Source organism: Miniopterus schreibersii (assembly GCF_964146895.1).
Source record: "Miniopterus schreibersii genome assembly, chromosome: 8".
NCBI classification, from domain to species: Eukaryota; Metazoa; Chordata; class Mammalia; order Chiroptera; family Miniopteridae; genus Miniopterus; species Miniopterus schreibersii.
In genome coordinates, this window is record NC_138109.1 from 22,690,944 (window position 1) to 22,717,318 (window position 26,375).

Below are 26,375 nucleotides of genomic sequence, written 5' to 3' on the forward strand. Positions count from 1 at the left end.
TGATTAAAAGGTTTACTTCCCTCCTCCTTTACTGTGGGATGCTAGGTGAAATCACTATCATAGGGAGGGAACATCTATAAAATGTAAGTTCTGATTTGAAGAAGGGGATTAAAGGACTCCCTCATGTTCTCTTAAGTATGAATAATTGTGTGCGGTTTCCCACAGGTGAAGAGGTTTTGCTTATCCAAGAGAAACTGGATGGAATCAAGACTCGCTATGCAGATATCACAGTCACTAGCTCCAAGGCCCTCCGAACTTTAGAGCAAGCCCGGCAGCTGGCCACCAAGTTCCATTCTACTTATGAGGAACTGACTGGGTGGCTGAGGGAGGTGGAGGAGGAGCTGGCAGCCAGTGGGGGACAGTCTCCCATAGGGGAGCAAATACCACAGTTTCAGCAAAGACAGAAGGTAAGCTGTCGTTTCACACCGTAAAAGGAAAAAGTTTCCCTCTTAGAATCCTAACATTTAAATTCTTAAGTCTTATCACTAACTCTCTCTATGTTAAATCTAAACCAAAAATTTCTGCCTGCCTCCTTTCTTGTTTACTCAAGGACAGTAAGATTTGACATAAAGGCAGACAGATATAAAACCACTTGTTATGATCTGAAGAAGAAAAAAGATTGAATCTCAGATCCCTAGGAAGTTTGCTTTGTATGTAACATTTTAAAATTTACTTTCATGATTCATTCTCTAAAGAGTGCTTCATGGTTATGTTTGATTCTGCTGCAGGATCTAGTGCAGTTCTGGATGCACAGAAATAGGTACTTACTGAGTTAATGCCTAAGGATAAAGCACTATTTATCATTTCTATTGAAGTAAGGAGGAAAAATAAAGCACTATTTGTTTTATGCTGAGACAGTCTGGCTCAAGAAGTCTTGCAGATCATTCTAAGAAGAAGCTAAGCCTAAAGTCAGGCTTGGAATGATTGAAAAATCTGAGACAATAAAAAAATAGGTAAAGGAAGGAGGTCAAAGCCCTGCTGGGATGTGTGGCAGAGATACCGCTTTCCACCCAGCACAGCTGCTAATGTGCTTAATTTAGCAAAGTCTGGCCTGAAAACTTTTTTTCCCCTCCTTAGGAATTAAAGAAGGAGGTCATGGAGCACAGGCTGGTGCTGGACACAGTGAATGAGGTGAGCCGTGCACTGTTAGAGCTGGTGCCCTGGAGAGCCAGAGAAGGGCTGGATAAACTTGTGTCCGATGCCAACGAGCAGTACAAGCTGGTCAGTGACACTGTTGGACAAAGGGTGGATGAAATTGATGCTGCTATTCAGAGATCACAACAGGTAATGTTTATAAACACCTCTGCGTTAGTATTTTAGATCGTGGAAATATGTGTATGAGACACAAAACTATGACCGACATAAATTTAGGCTCAGAAATAGGAAAAGCGAGATCAAGCTAAATCCAATGCAACAAATTATTTCAGTGATCAGAACTGTTTGGGTAAAGGCATGTGAATGAAGATGGATTTGATTTGACCCAAAATACTTGACCCCTTCGAGCAGAGAACATTGGGAAGAGTCTGTGAGCCCTCTCCTTAACTTGTGATCTGCTAAGAGGCAGGCAGTGATGGGAGTAGATAATATCTAGACCCAAAAGGTCCAAATGCATCACAATCTTAGTTTGACTCAACTGTTTTAGTATTAAATGGAAGAGGGGAAGGAACCAGGAACTATAATTACTACCAAATATGTCAACCAGAATAGCAGAGCCATCCAAAATAGAACCCTCCCAGTAAACACAGGTGTCATATTTCCCTCCATCTTTTTTCCTTCCTGCTTGCTTTTTTTTTTTTTTTAATGTCTTTATTGATTTCATTGAAAGGAAAGGTGGGGGGAGAGAGAAACACCAGTGATGAGAGTCATTGATCGGCTGCCTTCTGCATGCCCCATACTGGGGATCGAGCCCGCAACCCAGTCATGTGCCCTGACTGGGAATTGAACCGCGATCTCCTGGATCATAGGTCAATGCTCAACCGCTGAGCCTCGCCGGCCAGAGTTTCCTTCCTGCTTTCTTGAAAAAGTTATTGGCTTTCCTTTGTACCTATTTATGTGCCATGGTGTTATAAATAATATAACATGACTCCTTGGGTTCATAGTGATTGCTTTGTGAACCACACAGGAGTTTGCTCTGACTCCAAATGCATTCCAGTATGTCTTTAATTGATATCTCTAATCTTGGCCAGATAATTGAGTATAAAATTTGTCATGTTTGGGAGCTTTTTTTCCTAAATATTAGTGTAGGTTGGCAGAGTTGAAGAGGAAGAGATAGAAGATTGAAGGACCCAGATCAAACAGTCACGTAGGACATGTTCTTAGTTTCTCTTTGTTACTTCTTAATTGTTGAAAGGTTTGGTGTTCTTCTGGGGTCTTATGCTTCTTCAGCTGAGTGAGTACTTCCAAATTAACTTGACTCAGCTGTCTGCTCCCATGTTAGTTTATATTTAAACATGATTAAGACTGTTGTTCAGTGTATTGGTAGGAAGAAGGATTGGCAGAAAGCACAGCATCATAAAAACAGATTAGAAGTATATTTCTTTTTAAGAGTATCAATTTCTGTTGTTTTTAGCTATAGGACCACTAACTGGGTTCTGTAACTTCTTTTGAAAGAAGTTGAAATAGGATCAATTCATATTTGTTGAAATATAAGCAATTCTAAATTGTCTGCATCTTGATTTGAATTCTAAGAAGGAAGACCCTGGCTATATGTAATATGTTTATTTTTCTTCAATATGTCTATTAGTATGAGCAAGCTGCTGACGCAGAACTAGCTTGGGTTGCTGAAACAAAACGGAAACTGATGGCCCTGGGTCCAATTCGCCTGGAACAGGACCAGACCACAGCTCAGCTGCAGGTACAGAAGGTAAGTGTAACACTGACGTATCCACTGTGTCCTGAGCTAGTATGATCAGCTTAAAGTGACTTAGGAGAGAGTTTTTGACTACTATCCCGAGTCAGGTGAAATGATGCAATGTCATGATGGTAGATAGAGATTAATTTTATAAATATTTGTTAGGATGTGGGAGAGCTTTTTTGCTTTGTGAAAAGGGAGAAATAGGCTCATTAGGAAAGATTCATAATTTTCTCAATTTTTATGAGGGAAGATAATTTTGTAAGCTCTTAAAAGATAAGCATTGAAGGTGTATGGATAGGCACAGTGTCAAAACTTGATAAGAATAATTTTTTATGTGACTTCATTAAAGCAAAGAGTTTTTCATAGGTGTGTCTGACTTCACTGACACAGGCGTGGGATCCTTTTACTTCTTGACTTAACTTGGTTTACTTTTCTCCAAGGCTTTCTCCATTGACATTATTCGACACAAAGATTCAATGGATGAACTCTTCAGTCATCGTGGTGAAATCTTTGGCACGTGTGGGGAGGAGCAAAAAGCTGTATTACAGGTGAATTGCATTTATTCACCATATTATTGTCTTGATTATGGTGAATTAGAAGGACAGTTGTGAAATTAAAGTTTAAGAAGTTTAAGTTATAGGTTTTTCTCCCTCCATTACTAATAATGGTGTTAAAGACCTGCTTGATGTTCTGGGGAATTCAGACTCAAGCCTGTGTTCATAAATGTCTAAAAAGCCATACTGTATCGTGAAATATATTGCAAATCCATCTTCCCTAAACAGAGGAATTATTTATCCTCAGTCCATAAGGAGTGACTTTGAGTTCCCTTTCAGAAATTTATGATAGATTTTCAGAACCATATGCGGATATTAATTTTTTCTTTAGATCCTTCTAAAAGATTATACCCATTTCTAAAGCTTGGCCATAAGTTAGTTTGTACATCAGGGTGTTTATTTTCCTTTTTATAAAGGGTACAGGTAACCATTATTTCCTTAGAAATATTTGTAAGTTGACTGCACTACTCATCCTAATTACCAATCTGTACTTCTCAATCCCTTCACCTTTTTCACCCAGTCCCCCAAGCACCCTCCCCACTGGCAAATACCAGTCTGTATTCTGAATCTGTGAGTCAAGTCTGTTTCTATTTTGTTTATATTGTTCTTTGGATTCCACATGTAAGTGAAATCATATGGTATTTGTCCTTCTCTGAGTGACTTACTTCATTTAGCATAATACCCTCTAGGTCCATCCATGTTGTCACAAATGGTAAAATTTCATTTTTCTTTATGACCGAGTAATAGTCTGTTATATATACGTACCATAGCTTTTTTATCCACTCATCTATTGATGAGCACTTGGGTTGCTTCCGTATCTTGGCTATTATAAATACTGTTGCAGTGACCATAAGGGTACAATATATTCTTTCAAACTAGTATTTTAGGATTCTTCAGGTAAACTCCCAAAAGTGGAATCACTGGGTCATAAGGCAGTTCCATTTTTTAATTTTTTGAGGAACCTCCATACTGTTTGCAAATACTTTTTTGTCAGAGGAGAAAAGGCAGGTTAAACTTGATGGGCAGAGACTCCGTTATGGCCCCTCAGATGTTCAGTCTTAAACTGATACATTTTAATAATGCTATATCTAAAGTTATAAAAGGTTATTCACTAAAAGGTTAGTTTTGCTGTGTTGTGCTTGTGCTGTTTACTGTATTTGAAACAACTTTCATATTTTAAAAATTATACAAATGATGTATGTTTGATAGGAAAATTAGAAAATTCAGATAAGTATAAAGAAAAAAATCACTTGTAATCTTATTAGGTTCGTTCATATTTTTTAACATTATAGTATTTATTCCTTTAGGTTTTTTAATGTATGTATATATACCTCCTTTTTTTGACATTCATAGGAAAAGACGGAGTCTCTAATACAGCAATATGAAGCCATTAGTCTGCTCAACTCAGAGCGTTATGCCCGCCTAGAGCGGGCACAGGTCTTGGTGAACCAGTTTTGGGAAACTTATGAGGAGCTCAGCCCCTGGATTGAGGAAACTCGGGCTCTGATAGCACAATTACCTCCTCCAGCTATTGATCATGAGCAGCTCAGGCAACAGCAGGAAGAAATGAGGGTAAGGAGCATTCCTGGTTTTATTTCATTGCAGAACTAATAATGGACTCCACCTTCTAGTCAAGTTCTATGTTATGAAATTCTAAATCAGTTAGAATTTCTTTGCGTAATAAACATACATATCTGAATTATTTCCTTTGTCCTTTCGTACGAATTAAGTTAAGAATACATTTATGGAGATGTCAGGAACCTGGGTATTGCAGAAGTAAACAAAGAACTAATTTATCATCAAGGGAATTTAACAGATTTCCCATGCCAGTGGGGTGTTGTTAGACTTGGGGTGTGGTTGGGTGGCTCTTTTCCTTTGGTTAGGCCCCAGCTGGAGTGAGAACCAGGAAGGAATGTCACAAAGCATTTGCTGCATGTAGGTAAGATGAAAGGGAGATTTGCAGACACTTCAACAAATGCTGTGACCACAATAAAAAGATGCGTTTTTAATGTTTATTTTATTTGGTTTATGGCTTGTGCTTATTCCTGTCTCTGTATTCTTGTAAGTGGAAGGATGTAAACTAGAAGTAGCCAGCAGTAAAGTCGAGGAGTGGTTGGGTTACCAGAAGTGTTGCTATTTGTAGCTTGTCCTGCTTAGTATCTTTCAGTCTCAGGAGAAAAACACATGTTAAACCATGGAAATTACAATTAGTACATTTAAGTATTAGCAAGTACAGAAGATGGTGGGATAAATTTGTATTGGAGAGTGAGAGTGAGAGAGAAGATGTGGTCTGGGAAGGCTTCCTTGGTGATGGATGGGACATCTGAATTGGCTTTTAACAATTAAGAGAATCAGGTAGTGTCAGAGCCCAAGACTTGGCTGTTTTTTCCCCCTCCATAAATGATGAAACACTGGGACTTACTGGCATTTAATTTCAGTTTGTTGTTTTCAAAGTTGGTATGAGCTCTGATCAAGCATTTATGCAAATAAACTGATATGAAAATGCTTATTTTATTTTCATTCGTATTTCTTTACATAGCAACTAAGGGAATCCATTGCTGAACACAAACCTCATATTGATAAACTGCTAAAGATAGGCCCTCAGCTAAAGGAGTTAAACCCTGAAGAGGGTGAAATGGTAGAAGAAAAATACCAGAAAGCAGAAAATACATATGCCCAAATTAAAGAGGAGGTGCGCCAGCGGGCCCTGGCTCTGGACGAGGCTGTTTCCCAGTCGGCTCAGGTACATGTGTGTCTTAGACTCATATAACTTTCAACTGTCCTTTAGTGTAAGAAAGAAGTTTCTGTATCAGATACATCTCTGTGCTCAGGAGGGTCTAGACCAGCACGCTGATGATAACTATCAGAGACTAGGAACGTTTGCTGATCTGCATTTTTATTGCAAGGATCATGGCTGTGCTCGCACTATAAGGATGGTAAAATGCAACTTAATTGATACATATTATCTTACCTGTTGGTAATTTCCTTGAAAACTGTATATTGTGGTGATCCTTTAGCAGGGATAGTTCTGGATAAATTCATCTTGAAGCAACAAATGCCAAACTCAGATTCCTATTGGACCTGTTACTTTTGAGACTAGAAGACAGCACATTAGATCTCTTACTTAAGGGGCCACCAGCAGGCTTCTAACTCAAAAAAGATGCTTGAGTAGAGAGAAGTAAGAGCCAAAGAGAAACAAACCACCTGCAGTGGAGTTTAAAGCATGTAACTACATACTTTTTAACTAATATATTACTGTTAGTGGTACTTTTGTCATGTCTGGGTATTTTATTCCTGTGTTTAGTCAATATTCTTGGTTAATATTTGTACTTACTCAAGTTTTTCCCCCCACCTTCCGTCCCATCTCTCACTCACATTGTGGAATGTGTTACTTTGTGTTGTTGCTGCCTGCTCCTGTCTTCCCCACATCGTCACATTTCATTGTTGTGTTGACCGCGCCCACCATTACAGATTGCAGAGGTAAGGTGCCCGCCTCCATTGGGATTAGGGTATTCTTATGAAGCTGAGAATTCAGGATTACCTATCAGGAAATTTCCCTTTACCTCAGTGGAATGAATTTGTTAGTGCAGTTTATTATGCCAGTTTCATTTGGGGTGGAACCCAGAAGTGAGGGAGTGGTGGGAAGTGATTTTGTTAAGGAAACCCCACCCTGTATTTCTTACAGGACACTTACAGTTGATAAGACTTATTCTAATTAATGAATTCAGAGTTGGTTTTAGATAGCTTTTCCTTAGGGGGCAAGCTTTCCTGCCTTGCTCCTCTTTCTCCTCTCTCTGCTTCAGATTGTAAGTGAAATTTTACAGTTAGAGTCATGTTATTCAAAGTACCAGAAAAGTGGAGGTTAGATTTGGCCTTCCTTAATTACCTTTCATCGTGCCAACATTTTCTTTTCTGTCACATACGGTGGTTATTAAATTGCATGCTCTGATAATTTTAAATTCCAAGTCATTTAGCATATTGAGTTCCTCATCCATTTACATAGCTGATGGAGGGCATCTAACTTGTTGGTCTAACCTGTTGCATGCAACTATCTTCTGAGATGTTGACACACTGAGTCTCTCCAGTTTCATAGTGTTGTCCCTTTCTCGTCACATTTCTGGTATATTACTTAATCATTTTTATTCTTAAAATAAACATTTATTTTCCTGTTCTGATGGGCCAGCTCTGGTATACTAAGCCCCAAACCGTTCCTTAGCCAACCCCAATAGCCGTCAGGCTAGGCTGGGTGCAGGGGTCCTGGACAGTAGTCCATTTATCCTTCGGCCTTATTCCCTAACATTTTCCCCCAGAAGTGTGATGCAGTATTGCTACAATGGCTAATGGTCTGACATTTATTCAGTTCCATGATAAGATCGAGCCCATGTTGGAGACACTGGAGAATCTTTCCTCTCGCCTGCGCATGCCACCACTAATCCCTGCTGAAGTCGACAAGATCAGAGAGTGCATCAGTGACAATAAGAGTGCCACCATGGAGCTAGAAAAACTTCAGCCTTCCTTTGAGGCTTTGAAGCGCCGTGGAGAAGAGCTCATTGGGCGATCTCAGGGAGCTGACAAGGATCTGGCTGCAAAAGGTGCTTGATGAATTGAATTACTTTTAAAGAAAACCAATAGAACAAATTCTAGGCTATGGTTACCTCCAGTGTCCCACCAGATGTACTTCATTAAATTTGAAGGCAGTCCCTAAGTAATGAGTATTCCAGAAAGTCATTTGGAAGTCATTTAGAATTCAAAACACATCTGCCTATTGAAACTAGGTTACAATTGGTAGTTAGATTCCCAGACCAAGGAACAAATGCTCCATTTAACCCCTAATATGAGTGAACTGCAGTATCAAGAGCCTGTAGAACATAACTACCTTTTATAACACTTTCCATGGGAAACATAGCAAGTTCAGCACAGAACACTGGAAATCGAGGTCTCATCTCAGTCCCTTTGTAAGTTAGGGATTTTGTATTCAGCAGTACCTTTATATTAGATGGTAATTCATTCCCAGATTACCTCAGTGATCTCTTTACGTGGGAAACCAACTTAAGTGGGAAATGTAAATGTAGACATAATAATACTAAGATAGATGAATATAAATTCTTAGAGCTTTTTTAAAGATAATTTCAGTGAAAATGTGAGAATTAGATGGTATTTCCAATTAGGCTGATTTCAAGTACTTAGAGAAGTCCTCTACATATCTTTTCTTTACCCCCTCAGAAATCCAGGACAAATTGGATCAAATGGTATTCTTCTGGGAGGACATCAAAGCTCGGGCTGAAGAGCGAGAAATTAAGTTCCTTGATGTCCTTGAACTAGCAGAGAAGTTTTGGTATGACATGGCAGCTCTCCTTACCACTATCAAAGACACCCAGGACATCGTCCATGACTTGGAGAGCCCAGGCATTGATCCATCCATCATTAAACAACAGGTTGAGGCTGCTGAGGTAAGAAAAAACAAAACCCCTTCTCTTACATGTTTGTTTTCTAAAAAGCACTTTTTTCAAGTATGTTGTGTTAAACTGCTTAGCCAAGCTGAGTGCCTTAAAAGTTGTTTGTGTTTATTTTAAGTTCAACAGGCTATTTTCCACTTGAAAAAAATATCTGCTCATTATAGTAAATTTCATTTTTTAATTATAAATACAAGTTTGTATAATCTCCACCAGCTGTGATATAGAACTAAACTAATTTTCTCATCAGTTTTAAACTTAATTCAAATTAATAGAATATGCTTAGAAAATTCAATTTTGCTTTCATTTCTGAATTTAGTCCTCGCTATAGTGTACATTATTTTGTTTCTCAAGTAAGTTTTTTTTGTTTTTTTTTAATCCTCACCTGAGAATATTTTTTCTATTGCTTTTCAGAGAGAGTGGGAGGGAGATTGGAGGGAGGGAGGAAAAGGGAGGGAGGGAGGGAGATGTAATAGAGATACATTGATCAGCTGCCTCCTGCACACCAGGGATCAACCTGCAAACGAGGTACATGACCTTGGCCGGAATCAAACCCGGGACTCTTCAGTGCAGAGGCCAAGGCTCTAACCACTGAGCAAAACTGACTAGGGCTCGAGTAAATTTCTTTAATGCAGAAAAATAGAAGGTAGAAAAGCAAATAAATTCTGGATTCATCATCCAAAGATAGTATTTGTTATGTTGACATACCTTTTTCTAGTCTTTTGGAGGAGCCTAGTTTTTATTTTTATTAAGTGCATTTCTTCCCTCATTTTGTCCATTTAGTATAAGCCAAGCCTGTCTTGATATTATCCCTCTTATGTCTTACTCTCCCTCTCCCCACCCCTGCCCTTTTTAGGATCTAGCAGAGATCTTTCTTTGTTCAAGATTATATAGCCTAACATTCCTATTACGCTAGTCTCTCAGCTCTTAAATTTGTGACTTGTGCTATATTATTTTACCCTTGTTGATATACTTCTATGTAATAGACTTCTGGCTATAGATTATAATCTCCTTGGAGGCAGGAGGGATGAACCTTTGGTAAATTACTGAAGCTTATTGTACCTTTCCCAAGCTGTTTTATATATATTGTTCTGTGTAGTTTATATATATGTACACATATATGAAAAATAACCAGAGTCTGAAGCTTCACTACTTAGATAGTGAAGTATTAATAACAGTGAAAGGTTTTTGTTAATTTAACAAATTCTGTTCAACATCTGCTATTGATGGGGATATAGTTACATTTGCAAAGTTTGGGAGGTTCTGTTCTGCTTCTGTTTTGGCTTATGTTCTGTTCATTACATGTAGACTATTAAGGAAGAGACAGATGGTCTGCATGAGGAATTGGAGTTCATTCGAATCCTTGGAGCAGATTTGATTTTTGCCTGTGGAGAAACTGAGAAGCCCGAAGTGAAGAAGAGCATTGATGAGGTGTGAAGAAATAGATACGGAGTTTAGACAAAACATTAGTGGACTGAGGCTGAACAGTGGTATTAACTGAAGAATCTGGTTGACTGTTTGTTTTCCTCTAGATGAATAATGCCTGGGAGAACTTAAACAAAACATGGAAAGAGAGGCTAGAAAAGCTTGAGGATGCCATGCAAGCCGCTGTGCAGTATCAGGACACTCTTCAGGTAAGAACCAAGGGTGACCACCACAGGAATACAGCTTCTGTGATGTCATATTCAGAATCCAGCCTAAGAGTGGGTCGCCTTTATAGGACTGCAACATTATCAAACCTAAGACAACCCCCTCTTTCTGTATTTCTATCCAAAGTTTCCCACTTCTAATGTGGAAAGCACTGCCACCCAAAATTCTACTACTGTTGCTCTGCTTTTCATCATCGTGTGTGCACCAGATTTATTCTTGTCACTATACAGCGAAGCTGGCCTTACTGTGAGCCATTGCTTGCTAGAAGTTCCACACCCAGGTTATCTTGAAGCACAACTTGACACGGTAGCTTCAGCACATCCTGAGCTTGCTAGCCAGCCATGAGAAGTAGTAACTTTTATTCATATTTTGTTTTTCCAGATCATAGTTTATTTTGGACACTATCCCAATAATGTTTACTTTGTTCTTAAATCCCCGTATTATTGGAATAAAGATAATTATTCCTTACCTCTGTCCTCCCCACCCCCCACCTAAAAAAACAAACAATACTTGGCACTTTGATTTATTTCTGCTTATTTAGCAGAGATAATACTAATTCTCCCCTGACTCATTTTTTGTGCGTTTTTTGTTTTTTTTTATTTTTTAGTGTTCAAGATATTAGAGATGTACCTTTTTCTCTCCATTGACCCCTTCTACCCTGCCCCACCCCCTGTTTTTGTTTTGACTGCTTGTTTGTATTTGTATTATAGGCTATGTTTGACTGGCTAGATAACACTGTGATTAAACTCTGCACCATGCCCCCTGTCGGCACTGACCTCAACACTGTTAAAGATCAGTTAAATGAAATGAAGGTTTGTATCTGGGAATGGCTTTTGAAGAGGGATTGCTTCTTTTTAGTTTTTAAAGACTTGATTTGATGTTAACATCAAATATGTGTTTGATAGGAATTTAAAGTGGAAGTTTACCAACAGCAAATTGAGATGGAGAAGCTCAATCACCAGGGTGAACTGATGTTAAAGAAAGCTACTGATGAAACAGACAGAGACATTATACGAGAACCATTGACAGAACTCAAACACCTCTGGGAGAATCTAGGTGAAAAAATTGCCCACAGACAGGTAAAGCAAATGGTGCAGTACATAAATGGACTACTGTCTACTGCTTTCTCATTTCCTAACAATCATTCCTTTTATATCTTTTTCTGAGTAGCATAAACTAGAAGGTGCTCTCTTGGCCCTTGGTCAATTCCAACATGCCTTAGAAGAACTCATGAGTTGGCTGATTCACACTGAAGAATTGTTGGATGCTCAGAGACCAATAAGTGGAGATCCAAAAGTCATTGAAGTTGAGCTTGCAAAGCACCATGTGAGTATTTTTATTTTTCATTCTAAGCCTTCTGGTTTTAGACTAAATATTGTCACCAGAAGCCTTTCGATGTTGTGTGTACCTTAGAGAACCAAGTTTGATGTTATCTGTAGATATAACTTGTTGTTCAACATTTTTTAGGTTCTAAAAAATGATGTTTTGGCCCATCAAGCCACAGTGGAAACAGTCAACAAAGCTGGCAATGAACTTCTTGAATCTAGTGCTGGAGATGATGCCAGCAGCTTAAGGAGCCGTTTGGAAACTATGAACCAATGTTGGGAATCAGTGTTACAGAAAACAGAGGAGAGGGAACAGCAGCTTCAGTCGACTCTGCAGCAGGTATGTGCATCATCCAAATTAGGCAGGTGAAACTGCACATCACATTCGCAAGAAAGCTTGTCTGAGTCAAGGAAAGGAAAGCAATTTGGGGTAGAGCCCTCTCTGTTTTGAGAGGAAGGGCATTTCTCTGCTGGAACTTGTCTGGCAAGAACAGCTTTTGATTCAGTGGGCTTTTTGGATTAGTTTGTACTATTCAAAGTTAGTAAATCTGTGCTATAACAAACCTGTTCTCATATTCAGTTGTTTCTTAGATCAAGTCAGGCCCCTCTCTATTCATATTCAGCAGTACCTTAGTCGATTCATTGGTTATATCAGACATTTACAATACAGGGGTGGGTTTACAGCTGTTCAAATGAAAATACAATAATTATTAAGTAACAGTACAAGAATAAACTGTGTTTCACATGCTCACAACTGTAAACCTACTTTTGCCCACCTTTGTATGTTGTAGAATCTGAAGGATTCTCGTAGATTCTAAAAATAAATAAATATATTGGCCCAATGCCAGTCCATTAACAGAACAGCTCTGCCTGAGAGCAGCCCAAAATTCTTCCCTCAAAATAGATTTCTCATGCCCTAGCCAGGTAGCTCAATTGGTTAGGGCATCATCCCAATACACCAAGGTTGTGGGTTCAATCCCCAGTCAGGGCACAGACAAGAATCAACCAGTGGCCCAGTTGGTGTGCTTCAGTGGTTGAGTGTCAACCCATGAACCAGGAGGTTACCAGTTCGATTCCCGGTCAGGGCACATGCCCAGGTTTCGGGCTTGATCCCCAGTAGGGGGCATGCAGGAAGCAGCCAATCAATGTTTCTCTCTCATCTCATCGATGTTTCTCTCTATCCCTCTCTCTTCCTCTCTCTCAAAAAAAAAAAATCAATCAATGGAAACACATATTAAAAAAGACAAAACTTAAAAAAAGTCAACCAATGAATGCATTAATGGGTGGAGCAACAGATCAATGTCTGTCTCTCTTTCTCCCCCCTCCCCACCTTCTTCTCTCTAAGATCAATAAATAAAAAATAAATAAAATAAAAATAGATTCCTCATATGGTTGTTTAGAATGTTTACTTTTGAAGCTAGAATTGACTACTGACCTTCCTGATGTGTTTTTTCTGAAAAGGCCCAGGGTTTCCACAGTGAAATCGAAGATTTCCTCTTGGAACTGACAAGAATGGAGACCCAGCTTTCTGCATCTAAGCCCACTGGAGGACTTCCTGAAACTGCTAGGGAACAGCTTGACACACACATGGTAATAGAGATTTCCTGAAATGGAGCATAAGCATTCCATATTTAGTAGCTCTTTTCCTAATTCACAGAGAGAGATGTATCTGGGAGTCTACAAGGTAATGCCTTTTTACTGACCATATAGTATAGTACAACCTTGAGGACTGCTGCCTGTATATGGGCTTTTAATACCCTGCCACAGGCAGCAGTGGTGACCAGAGAATCTGCTAGATCTACATTGGTCATCTGGTTAATTTTGAGTTGCTCAGTTTGGTGGGCTCAAGAATATTCACTTGAAGGAAAAAGCATCCAGAAGACAAATACATATCACAGATGTGGTTGTATTTAAGGAAAAGACTACTTTGGTGGGATTTAGGGAAACCCAATAGATACAGTAGAGTATTTCAAGAAAGTGACTGAGACCAAAAGGCATGATGTCTAGGCAAATTATTCAGGAAAAGAAAATAAATTATTGTGGTCTGTTTTTAAGGATCCTTGATCTTTAAAAATACTTCTGTTTACTAGGTGACAAAATTATTTTAATACTAAGCAAGAATGATGGATTTCATTCCCTAGTTGCTCAGCCGTTGAACTGAATCCAAAAGAAAGGGTTTTAATCAACGTGAGACCTTCCTGGACTTTTCCAATCTGTGTTTGTAAATGTGTGTGGGGGTATCTTTCAGGTAATTAGCATTATTGATATCTTTCCTGCCTTTTCTTGTAGGAACTCTATTCCCAGCTCAAAGCCAAGGAAGAGACTTATAATCAACTACTTGACAAGGGCAGGCTCATGCTCTTAAGCCGTGATGATTCTGGGTCTGGTTCAAAGACGGAACAGAGCGTAGCACTTCTGGAACAGAAATGGCATGTGGTCAGCAGTAAGATGGAAGAAAGAAAGGTATCACCACAAATGCAGTGTGTGATTATGGTATTTGAGTAGTGTGCTTGGTGGTAGCATGTAATTACCATCTCGTTTCTGCAAAGATTTTTTAAAGACCAGTATATTGAACCAGAAGTTGCAGAACTGATATCGTCAGAATTGCCTCTGTGCTAATCACCTATCTTTTCTGTCACTAGGTTTGTTTTCCATCCATGTCAAGTTGCATTGATGGTACTGATTTCTGCCAATATTTTATTTCATTCCTTGTCTGCATCTACCAATTAAGATAGTACTGTAAATGGTGGGGCCTATATTTATTATTAATCAGAATTGTTGTGTTCCTACTTAAAACAAGGTCATGTTGGAGGCGAGGACTTGGGATTGGGAGGGTGGGGCAGAGCATACAGGGAATATTAGAAATCCTGGCACAAGGAATTTGGGCTCTAGTGTAAGTAAAGTATGCAAGGAATCGTACTGAAAATCACGAGAAGTAAATTATGCGGCCCTTTCCCACTCTTCCTCAAAAATGAAATTCCCTTCGAAAGAGAAGTGAATAGGAACCAGGCAAGGCCCCAGACGCTGGCTCTTATGAGTGCCAACTTTCAGTCTCTGCATAGTCGCTGTGCTGGGCAGATCAAGTAAAATGTGTTCAAGGTTCTTGGCCACATGCATTTATCAAATTAGTAAGCACGTATGTGCCAGGCGCTGTGCTAGGTATAAAGTAGAAACTGTGAAGACATGGATCCTATCACATTTAATGGGCAGAAGGACATAAACATTTATACATAATTAAACACTTTAGAAAGCATTAATTTCTTAGAGTTCTTCTAATGTGGGGTCTGGTAATTTTGTTATACAAAGAATGGCCCAAGGACCTGAGTGTATGACTATGTTCCAATTCTTGGACAGGCCATTGCCTGAAATTCCTGCAGAATGCAGAACTAAGACTGATTCAAGTAACTGAGGCAGATTCTGGCTCATAATCAAGAATTTTCTAAAGGGTTTTCCCAACAATGGAGCAGATTGCCTCAAATACTTAACCCATCGTCAGTGGAACTGGTCAAGCAAAGGCTAGGTGTCAGAATAGTTATCTCTGATTTTGCAAGAACATTGCATTTCAGAATCACTAAAAACATTTATTAAGTGGTGCTATATTAAAGAATATATCAATAAAACAAGATTTCCTGCCATCTAGGAACTTGGTGATATATTAAATTCTAAGCATTTCTAGAATAGATTTGATATAGATTTTATTTTTCCACTTGCTTTATTTAGATTAGGCCTATACATTTTTGTAGTATTTGCTATAGTGGTTTTTTTAGGTTACAAAAGTAACCTGAAAATACAAAGAAGAAAATAAAAATCACATATAACCCAATTAATAGGAATGAACATTCGTAGTGTATATCTTGTGTTTTCTTCTGTGAATATTTTGGATGTATTTGTCTTTAACAACATGTCATTATTCTACTTCGCCTGCCTGGTCGATGGGCCAGGGGTAGAGGCCATCCCCCAGGTGCAGTTGGGGTGTGCTCATGGACAGTTGCACATTCCCTGACTGAGCCATTGTTTCTGTCACCTGACTTAGATAAAAGAATCTAAAAATTTACATCTAGGGTTGTCAGGTTTTTGCTTTAGAATACTATGGCTTTTATTACCTTTTCTGTTTGTAGCATAAGAATAAGTTTCGGACTCAGACATTTTTAGGTGCCATGTTTTCTGAAAACGTTTAAACAGAGGCACTGCAATGAGCATCATCTTTATAGTAAAGTGCTTTTCATCAGTTGTTTTTAAGCCACAGAAAGTACCTTAAAGGAAAATGAGACTTTGGGCAAAGCAGGTTGCAGATGTGCAAGCTGTGACCACTAAGCTGTTCAGTTACATTGCAACTAGTTTTACTCCCATTCTTTAATGTCCCAGGAAGTGGGGAATGGCAGGGAAGGCAGCTCAACTACAAACTGTGCTCTTTCCTTTCTCATAAACAGTTGTCTCAGACGCTAACATTAAAGTGTCCCCTTCTTTGCAAACAAGGCATATGTGGAGGTTGATTAAATGAGGCTTCCTTTTTAGAGGTCATTTTATTTGGTGTTCAATTTACACCTTTGTCCTTGAAGCTGTAATTCCTGAATTTGGCACTTTTTGTGTGTGTGTTTTAATTAAAATTTAGTCAAAGCTGGAAGAGGCCCTCAACCTGGCAACAGAATTCCAGAATTCCCTGCAAGAATTTATCAACTGGCTCACGCTAGCAGAGCAGAATTTAAACATCGCTTCTCCTCCCAGCCTGATTCTAAACACTGTCCTTTCCCAGATAGAGGAGCACAAGGTAACTATAACACCATGCTGTTGGTTTCCTTTTGAAAGGACTGGTTGAAAGAGTTGCTCCATTGTCTTATCTTCAGTTTAAAAACAGCCATATCCACCCCCCCAGGTTTTTGCTAATGAAGTGAATGCTCATCGAGACCAGATCATTGAGCTGGATCAAACCGGGAATCAGTTAAAGTTCCTTAGCCAAAAACAGGATGTTGTTCTGATCAAGAATTTGTTGGTTAGTGTCCAGTCTCGATGGGAGAAGGTTGTCCAGCGATCTATTGAAAGAGGGCGATCACTAGATGATGCCAGGAAGCGGGCAAAACAAGTAAGTTACAAAATTAGTACCTACTAATTTACTGAACAACCTTGGGATGCAAGTGTTGAGTCTCAGGATTGATTCACATAGAAGTGTTGTATGGTTTGCCTATTCTTTCCTGTTATAACTTATTTCTTATATAATTGTAGTTCCACGAAGCTTGGAAAAAACTGATCGACTGGCTGGAAGATGCAGAGAGTCACCTGGACTCAGAGCTGGAGATATCCAATGACCCAGACAAAATTAAACTACAGCTCTCTAAGCATAAGGTAAAGCAGTTTGTTGCTCTTAGGGCCTGGGTTTGATACTCAGTGAAGATTTTACCCGGATAAAAGCGTCAGGAGAATGAAGCCAGCGTCCACTTCATGCCCAGACAGTTCTAACCGTGACCGTTGCTCACTTACGTAGCAGTCAAACAAAGTGATCATGGGAGTAAACCAGTTAAAACTAGGCTTTCGGAAATTCTAGGCTTTAAGAAATATGCACTGCTGTATATGACATAAACAAAAACTTAAAATTTTTTCAGGATAAGCTCTTAATAGTTTTAGTTCAAAAAGTAGTCACAGCCCTGGCCAGTTTGGCTCAGTGGTTAGAGAGTTGGCCCGCGGACTGAAGGGTCCTGGGTTTGATTCTAGCCAAGAGCATGTACCTCAGTTGCAGGCTCAATCCTTCCCCTTGTCAGGGCTCAGGTAGGAGGCAACCAAACAGTGTGTCTCACTCACATAGGTCTCTCTCTCCCTCTTCCACTCTCTCTGAAAAGCAATGGAAAAAATATCCTCAGGTGAGGATTTTTTAAAAAGTAGTAGTAGTCACAGTCAAACTGTATCTGTTTACCAACCTGGAAACACAAAAATTTTTCTTGTTTCAAATCAAGATGTCATCTCACATCATGTTCATTTGTTTGTTTGTTTTCTTTTCTTTTTGGAAACAGGAGTTTCAGAAAACACTTGGTGGCAAACAGCCTGTGTATGATACCACAATTAGAACTGGCAGAGCCCTGAAAGAAAAGACTTTGCTTTCTGATGACACTCAAACACTTGACAACTTACTGGGAGAAGTCAGAGACAAATGGGATACTGTGTGTGGCAAGTCTGTGGAGAGGTGAGCATGAGTGCCTTCCTGGGTCTATATGTCCGAGGCTACCTAAGAGACTCTTCCTGGACTCTATAAAGTGGTAATAAAGCTTATGCATCAGCAATAGGTTTTATAACATCTCAACATCTTCAGTTAGTTTAATGGGTTACGAAAAATTTGAATAGAATATTGAAATTTGCTCATTTTATACTTGCACCTTACTGTATTAGAGAGAAGCCCATGGTAATAGATCAGTAACTCAATATTTGTAAATCACCAGCTTGAAAAACCAGTAGCTGTCTCGCTGAGGGCTCTCACCATGTGCTGGACACTATGTAAAGCCTCTGTGTATTACCTCATTTGACCATCATGATATCTGACCTGTACTGAGCAACTAATACTGAGTATGTGCATAACAGAGCCTACCAGTCATGTAATCCTCATAACAACCATTGAGGGGGGACAGTGAGGAAACCATTGTTAGGAGGTTTCTTAACTCCCCAAAGATCATTCAACTGCTAAGTGGAAGAACTGGGATTTGAAACTGCTTGGTTTGGTAGTAAGAGTTGTACTTTTATCCATTTATACCCACTATGCCATACTCATTATTACAATATCTCTATATAATTTGTACTCCCAAATTTTTAGTGAGGCAACTGAGCAAAGAGGTGAAGAGACAGCCCAAGGCCTCACAACTGGTATAGCGCCAGGAATTGAACTCTAACTCCAGGCCATTACCTAAACCACATTCCTATACTGGACTGGTATAAAGTAGTGAACACAGGCCTTGGTTGTTAGGGTGTGTCCGTATGTATAACTGCTGGACTCTTAAGGTTCCAGAGAGGGCATTTGTACCTATCTCCTACACTATAATTAATTCATTCTAGAGAGTGGTTTCACTTAAAATGTCTAGGCATCTCTCTCTGTCACTTTTTACTATATTTATAGCCATTCCAGTTTGGAGGTCCCTCTCTAATAGAGTTCAAGCAGTATTCCCTTTCAGCAGTCAGAATTGTGGGCCATTCACAAATAATACCTCAAAACAGCAAGGTTTGTGTGCTTTTCTCAGGCAACACAAGTTGGAAGAGGCCCTGCTGTTTTCCGGCCAGTTCATGGATGCTTTGCAGGCCTTGGTCGACTGGTTGTACAAGGTAGAGCCACAGCTGGCTGAGGACCAGCCCGTGCACGGGGACCTCGACCTCGTCATGAACCTCATGGATGCCCATAAGGTGAGGGGTGAGATCTGGGCTGCATGGAAGGCAGAGAGCCATTGGGGCTCTACCTCTGTGTGTCTGTGCCTTCTGCTCACACTATCTTCTAAGGGAGAAAGGAAGTCTGAAATAGCCTGGATCCCTGCTCATCAGAGGGGCGGCTCCTTGTTCTGCAAGTTTAAACAAACTGCTGCTGGGATTCTGCATTAGTCACAAAGAATTTGCCAAAATTGGTTAGATTCACATTTGGCAATGTGTAAACTCCACTTTGAGGTTCCTCCGCCCCCCTTCCTATTTGTGTATCTCAGTTGAGTCCCAAAATGAATTTAACTTCAAGACATATATTTCCACTGACTCCTAGAATGAAAATGAGTGCTTTTTTTAGTACTTCTGAACCTCACAAGCCCAGCACCATGGGCACCAATATTTAGTATAACCTACACCTGTCATGTTGAGCATTCAGTTTACCCTGAAATTACATCCTATTGTTATGTGCATGACGTGTTCTTACTCAACTCCCATAATTCTGGAAGTGTTTGTATAACATTAGTCCCATTTTAGATTAGGAAACTGAAACTCCAGCTAAGCAACTTAACCAGAGTCATGCTGCTCAAATTTTAGAGCCACTTTTTCTAGTGGTTTTTTTCTTATGCATCATCCAGCCTCCTTCTGTACATAAAAGACATGACTGGAACCTCCCAGGGGAAATGGAACGAAATGATGACTTCCTCTGTGGTTTTGCTTCTTGGATTCAAAACATTTCTCAAACTAATTCTTCTGTTTTCTTTTCCAGGTTTTCCAGAAGGAACTGGGAAAGCGAACAGGAACCGTTCAGGTACTAAAGCGGTCCGGCCGAGAGCTGATTGAGAATAGTCGCGATGACACCACGTGGGTAAAAGGGCAGCTTCAAGAACTGAGCACTCGCTGGGACACTGTGTGTAAACTCTCTGTCTCCAAACAAAGCCGACTTGAGCAGGCCTTACAACAGGTCAGAGATGTTTATTGGGACAACTCCGGGGGGTGGGTCCAAGCAGATTTATTCTAATTTCTTTACCAGGATCAATTCCAGCCAATCTCAAAATGAATGTAACTTCAAACATTGATATTCTGAATGTTCTGCAAGGTTCTAATACTGACTTGTATTAGAAAAATAATGAATTCAGTTCATTTTCAAAGACCTACAAATGAAAGATAACCTGTGTGGGACTTTGACAGGGCCATCAAATTCCTATGATGCACTTAGGAGTTTAGGCCTAGACCCTTTCCTTGGCATAACCCATGTCCAGGGCCGTGGCTGCAGAGAGACGTTCAATCTTTTGTGCTTGGTTCTTTCAGGCGGAAGAGTTTCGGGACACAGTCCACATGCTGTTGGAGTGGCTTTCTGAAGCAGAGCAAACACTTCGCTTTCGGGGAGCACTTCCTGATGACACAGAGGCCCTGCAGGCTCTCATTGACACCCATAAGGTACTCCAGTCATAGGGTACAGTGACACAGGCCACCCACCACGGTGAGGGCTGCGCTACCACTAAAAGCAGCTTTTGCTTATAAACTTCAGGCCTCATGTGCAGAGGAGCAGAACCAGAATGAGTTCAGCTTGTTGATTAGCAAGAATGACAGGGAAATGCCTGGTGATTTTTGTGACACCTTAAAGATTTTTCATTTGTTTTTACAAACATAACACATGTGGGTTGTAGACATCATGACATTACATAAAGAAAAATGTGGACTATTCCACTTTCTGTACTCCTCACCTGCACATGTGTTTGTTTCACTTTCCTCACTGTTACTGGCTTCAGGCCCTAATCAGCTCCCCCAGAACCTCTTAGCCTAGCTGCAGAATATGCAGTTCCTGGGGCCTAATGAGGTGGGAAATGTTTCCTATTTTAATTTTTTATTTACCCGCTGGGAAATTTTAATCTTGGTTTTGTCATTGTATTCTGTTTTAGATACTTTTTAAAAATAGTAGTTTTTAAAACAGTTTTATCACTGTTATTTGTCCAAGATAGTACTGGTTATACACATGGAAATGAATAAAAACGGGATTTTTTAAAAGAGAGAAACTGCCCAGCCAGTGTGCCTTAGCAGTTGAGCATCAACCTAAGATCCAGGAGATCACAGTTCGATTCCCGGTCAAGGCACATGCCCAGGTTGCGGGCTTGATCCCCAGTGGGGCGTGCAGGAAGCGGCCCATCAGTGACTCTCTCATCATTGATGTTGCTGTCTCTCTCCCTCCTCTTTCCTCTCTCTGAAACCAATAAAGACTTTTTTTTTTTTAATAACAATTTTTTTTAAAAAAGCAAAAGCAAAAGGAACTAATTCAGGATAGGAAAATAGGCATGCCCAGTTGGGGAAGAGGGGCATCCCTCTGTGTCCCTCGTCCTTGTCATCTGTGGCAAAGAAAGTCATTCTTAAGTAAACCCCTCATCTCACATCTTCTAGAACTGGAAAGAAAATGCCAGAGATGCCTAATAGAGGCATTTAGAGGTCTGTGTCAGTGAACACTTGGAAGGGGAAAATACACTGAAAAATTTTCCCCCTCACAGTGTAAATTAATAGTGCTGTTGAAGTAAATTTTTTTTTTTTTTAATGGTGCCTCATTTACTTAATTTGAGAGAGAAAGAGAGAAGAATGAAAGAGAGAAAGAGAAAAAAGAGAAGAGAGGGAGGGAGAGAAAGGAAGAGAAACATCTATTTGTTCCATTTATGCATTTATTAGTTGATTCTTAAATGTGCCCTGACTGGGGATCGAACCCGCAACCTTGGCATATCAGGACGACACTCAGACCAATTGAGCTAACCGACTAGGGCTAGAGTAGATTTTTTAAAGCTTTTGTTTTCCAATCTTTTTTGTTTAGGAATTCATGAAGAAAGTGGAAGAAAAGCGAGTGGATGTGAACGCAGCGGTGACGATGGGAGAAGTCATCTTGGCCGTCTGCCATCCTGATTGCATCACTACCATCAAACACTGGATCACCATCATCCGGGCTCGCTTTGAGGAGGTGGGTCCCTGGCTTTAGAGGAAGATTATAGGTGCCCGATAAAATGGGTTTACAGCAGTAAAATACAACAGAGTTCCCCCATAAGAAATTTTTCACTCACTGGGAAAATCACAACAAGATTAAGTTAGCATTTTAGTAATGACTGTTTTCTTGGTAACGTGCTGAAATCTGGACGACTAGTTCTGGTGTAGTGATTTGTTAGCTGATGGCTTTCTGTGGACACGCTGTGTATTCTTCCTTCCTCAGAAGTCCTGCATTTAACAGGGTGAACTAGATTTGCTTTCAGAAAAGCTGATTTCTCATGCCAGCTCTTAACCTAGCTCTGTCCTGGAGTAAGACCTAAGTTTCTTAACTGCTTGCGTGGTCTTTGCCCTAAATATTCATTGTTCGGATCAGATGGAAAAGGACTTTTAAAAATAATGGGATTCAATGACATGGAAGCATAGATGAGACTGATGAATGTCAGAGGAATGGAGAAGGGCGGGTGGGTGGAGGGGGAGAGAGTAACCAAAGAATTTATGTGCATATATACACAACCCAAGGACATGGACAATGGTGGGGAGAGGGACTGGGGAGGGGGAAGGAACGGGGTGGAACAGGTCATTGGGGAGAAAAAGGGACATCTGTAATATTTTAAACAGTAATAAAAAAAATAATAAAAAAAGGCAAGGGATAACTATTAGGAAATTGAATTTGCTATACTATTGTCAGATAAAATAGACCTTGCCCTCGTCAGTGTGGCTTAGTTGGTTGGATATTGTCCCATGCACTGAAAAGTTGCTGGTTCGATTCCCAGGCAGGGCACATGCCCAGGTTCTGGGTTCCATCCCCTGTAGGGAGCGTGCAGGAGGCAGCTGATTAATGTTTCACTCTCACATCGATGTTTCTCTCTCCTTCTCCTTTTCTCTCTCTCTAAAAATAAAACATTTTAAAAAAATAAAAAATATTTTTAAAAGGAAAAAATATAAATAAAATACAAAATGTTTAATGATGACTGTGTAAATGAAAAAAGAAAAAATAATAGTAATAATGGGATTTGCTTGACTAAAAGAGGCTATGATTTCTCTCCCCCAGGTCCTGACATGGGCCAAGCAGCACCAGCAGCGTCTTGAAACAGCCCTGTCAGAACTGGTGGCTAATGCTGAGCTCTTGGAAGAACTTCTGGCGTGGATCCAGTGGGCTGAGACCACCCTCATTCAGCGGGATCAGGAGCCAATCCCTCAGAACATTGACCGAGTTAAAGCCCTTATCGCTGAGCATCAGGTATCTTAACCACATCATGTAATCACTGGTATTTCCTGCGTTGCTCATGGAGCCCATTTCCTTTGCCCTGTGTATCCTGTTTAAGTTGCTGCTTCACATTCCTACAGACTTAGCTCAAAACAACACACATTTATCTCAGTTTCTGTGGGACAGGAGTCTGGGCATGAGTTTGCTGGGTCCTCTTCTTAGAGTCTTATTGGGCTGAAATTAAGGTGTCAGCCTGTGCAGCAGTTCTCATTCGGGTTGTCAGTAGAATTCATTTCCTCTGGTTATAGGACCGAGGTCTCCATTTTCTTTTTCCTTTTTTAAAATTTTTATTGAATTTATTGGAGTAGCATTGGTTAATAAAACTATATAGGTTTCAAGTGTACAATCCTATAATACATCATCTGTATATTATATTGTGTGTTCACCACCCTGAATCAAGTCTCTCTCCATCATCATTTATCCCCCCTTTACCCTGTTTTGCCTCCTCTCACTTCCCTTTCCTCCTGGTAATCACTGTACTATTGTCTGTGTCTATGAGGTTCGTTGTTGTTGTTCGGGGTTTTTTGTTTTTGTTTTTTGCTTGTCCCTTCACCTCTTTCACCCAGTCCCCTTCCATTTCTTGCTGGCTGTCAGCTCCTAGAGGCTGCCCTCAGGTCTTGGCTACATGTGTTACAGAGCAGAAAGAATTCATCCACCCGCTGCCAGGTGCCTGTCCTAGGTCTTCCTTTGGCACCCTGGGTGGCACTCATTGCTCTGACTTCCTGGTTTTCCTCACTCACCTGTGAGCTCCTTGAAGTAAGAAGCCATGTCTCATTTTTCCAGGCCTTCAGCATCTGGTAAAGTGTCTTGCTCAATCGTGTTTCTTGAAATGAGTGAGACAGTGTGCAAAGGCATCTATCAATTCATCTGTCATGGACTTTGCCTTTGTTAGTAGGAAGTTGCCTCATTCCATCTTAGTCCAAGAAAACTCTCAACTCTTTTTTTTATTGTTTGTGTTTAACAGACATTTATGGAAGAGATGACTCGAAAACAGCCAGACATGGACCGGGTCACGAAGACATACAAAAGGAAAAACATAGAGCCTACCCATGGGCCTTTCATCGAGAAGTCCCGCAGTGGGAGCAGTATGTTTCCAGCCCCCTATGTTAGGATGCTTCATTCGTGCTGTTGAAGATGAGCACTTTCCAAATACCTATCAAAAAATGTCCTTTCCATTTTCAAAAACCACTGGATTTGGACTAAATTCTTTTTTTAAAAAAAAACTCTCTTTTTCTTAACACTGACATACAGTAACTATACTGCATTTTCTTGGATTGGTATGAAATTTCAAAATAGTCAAGCAAATTTTTCTGCAGTAACCTGTCATTGTTTTGGTCATCAGTGCTAGCTATTTACATTTGGTTTGCACTGATTTAATCATAAACTAAACGAGCTTCTCTAGAACCATTGCAGTTTTAGTTGATTTGACATTGATATTTCCTCAGTTCACTAAGGTAGGTCAGAATTGATTGAAAATATGACACAAGTACCTATAGGCTTGGAGGAGAATCAGTAGTTTTTAAATTAATATGTTTCTGTATCTAAGTATTCCCAGGTTCCATGTTTCTTTTCTGTTGCTGATTGGATATCATAAAATAAAGATCCCTGAGTTCATACACATGTTACCCTGTTTCTCTTTGTGAACTGACAAAACTAGCTTTTCTAATCTTGTGGTTATTTTTCCTTTTAGGGAAATCCCTGAGTCAGCCCACGCCTCCTCCCATGCCAATCTTTTCACAATCTGAAGCAAAAAACCCACGGATCAACCAGCTCTCTGCCCGCTGGCAGCAGGTGTGGCTGTTAGCGCTAGAGCGTCAGCGGAAGCTAAATGATGCCTTGGATAGACTAGAGGAGGTAAGGCCCTGCCAAGCAGCATCCCTGGAGGGAAGTGCCTTTTATTAGAGACAGTCCTCCTTTGGCCCTCTAAATATGACCTGCGTGCCTTGATCTACTTCTTCAGAACTAGAAACAGACCAGTTTGAGTCTTCAGGCCTCCTAGGAGAAAAGACACGTTCGAGTAAACCACTCAAACAGAGTAGACCAGAAAGCAAGTAACCAGCCAGTTGTAAAAGTCTGTGACCTGACCCTCCTTAGCACCTGGCTATGGTCAAGAAGCAGGAATAAAACTTTGCAAAATTACCTCCAGGTGTATAGCTTATCACCAAGATTACTACTATTGAGCCCTTTAAGTAAAGGTATAAGCTACACAATTATGAAATAAGAATTTTTTATGATCTTGCTAATCTATTAGATTATGAAAAGTAAATCTATTTTGAAATATCAACACCAGTCTAAAAAATATAATACCACACTTTTCTGTTCTTAAAACAAATCTCTGGTATCTTCTATATATACATGTATGTTCCCACACACACACACGCACACACATATGTATGTTTTTTATTGATTTCAGAGAGAGAGAAAGAAACATCAATGATGAGAGTCATTGATCGGCTGCCTCCTGCTCACACCCTCCTGGGGATTGAGCCCGCAGGCATGTGCCCTGATGGGTAATGTAACCGTGACTTCCTGGTTCATAGTTCCACACTCAGCCCCTGAGCCATGCCAGCCTGGCTCTTCTATATTTTTTTATTTGTGCACATCAAAGCAGCTATGCTCAGAAGTGAGTATTCTGTGTTTTTTGTTATTTTTGTAGTAGGTCAGTTGAGTTTTAAGCATATTTGGTTTTTGACGTTTTCTTTTTTCCCCATTCCTCCCAACTTTGGAGTTTGAAAGACTAGGGGGAAATCTGCTGTACTGTTTAAAGTCATTCTGCGTCAGTATCACTAACATAGTCCAAGTAGATAAACATCACCTCTCCCACATCACGGGCCTGCCATTGTCTGTCAAAGCCAAATGTTTGACACGGAAGTCAGATGGGCAGTTTGCTCCCTC

At 40.0% G+C, this 26,375-nt stretch overlaps 1 protein-coding gene across 5 annotated transcripts in view; it reads left to right on the forward strand.

The window, feature by feature from the left end:
* The window catches only part of MACF1 (microtubule actin crosslinking factor 1), a 305,107-nt gene that overhangs the window by 257,508 nt on the left and 21,224 nt on the right, over positions 1 to 26,375 (forward strand). For all 5 annotated transcript variants that reach the window (XM_081144947.1, XM_081144949.1, XM_081144948.1 and 2 more), the window contains 27 exons: positions 166 to 407; positions 1,078 to 1,284; positions 2,744 to 2,863; positions 3,295 to 3,402; positions 4,762 to 4,980; positions 5,948 to 6,151; positions 7,769 to 8,000; positions 8,632 to 8,858; positions 10,170 to 10,292; positions 10,394 to 10,495; positions 11,222 to 11,323; positions 11,417 to 11,590; positions 11,682 to 11,837; positions 11,979 to 12,176; positions 13,298 to 13,426; positions 14,126 to 14,299; positions 16,449 to 16,604; positions 16,710 to 16,916; positions 17,057 to 17,176; positions 17,839 to 18,008; positions 19,051 to 19,210; positions 19,986 to 20,180; positions 20,528 to 20,656; positions 22,047 to 22,190; positions 23,265 to 23,453; positions 24,445 to 24,565; positions 25,171 to 25,334. In XM_081144947.1, coding sequence (XP_081001073.1) covers positions 166 to 407; positions 1,078 to 1,284; positions 2,744 to 2,863; positions 3,295 to 3,402; positions 4,762 to 4,980; positions 5,948 to 6,151; positions 7,769 to 8,000; positions 8,632 to 8,858; positions 10,170 to 10,292; positions 10,394 to 10,495; positions 11,222 to 11,323; positions 11,417 to 11,590; positions 11,682 to 11,837; positions 11,979 to 12,176; positions 13,298 to 13,426; positions 14,126 to 14,299; positions 16,449 to 16,604; positions 16,710 to 16,916; positions 17,057 to 17,176; positions 17,839 to 18,008; positions 19,051 to 19,210; positions 19,986 to 20,180; positions 20,528 to 20,656; positions 22,047 to 22,190; positions 23,265 to 23,453; positions 24,445 to 24,565; positions 25,171 to 25,334 — 4,472 coding nt within the window. The remainder of the gene's footprint in view (positions 1 to 165; positions 408 to 1,077; positions 1,285 to 2,743; positions 2,864 to 3,294; positions 3,403 to 4,761; positions 4,981 to 5,947; positions 6,152 to 7,768; positions 8,001 to 8,631; positions 8,859 to 10,169; positions 10,293 to 10,393; positions 10,496 to 11,221; positions 11,324 to 11,416; positions 11,591 to 11,681; positions 11,838 to 11,978; positions 12,177 to 13,297; positions 13,427 to 14,125; positions 14,300 to 16,448; positions 16,605 to 16,709; positions 16,917 to 17,056; positions 17,177 to 17,838; positions 18,009 to 19,050; positions 19,211 to 19,985; positions 20,181 to 20,527; positions 20,657 to 22,046; positions 22,191 to 23,264; positions 23,454 to 24,444; positions 24,566 to 25,170; positions 25,335 to 26,375) is intronic.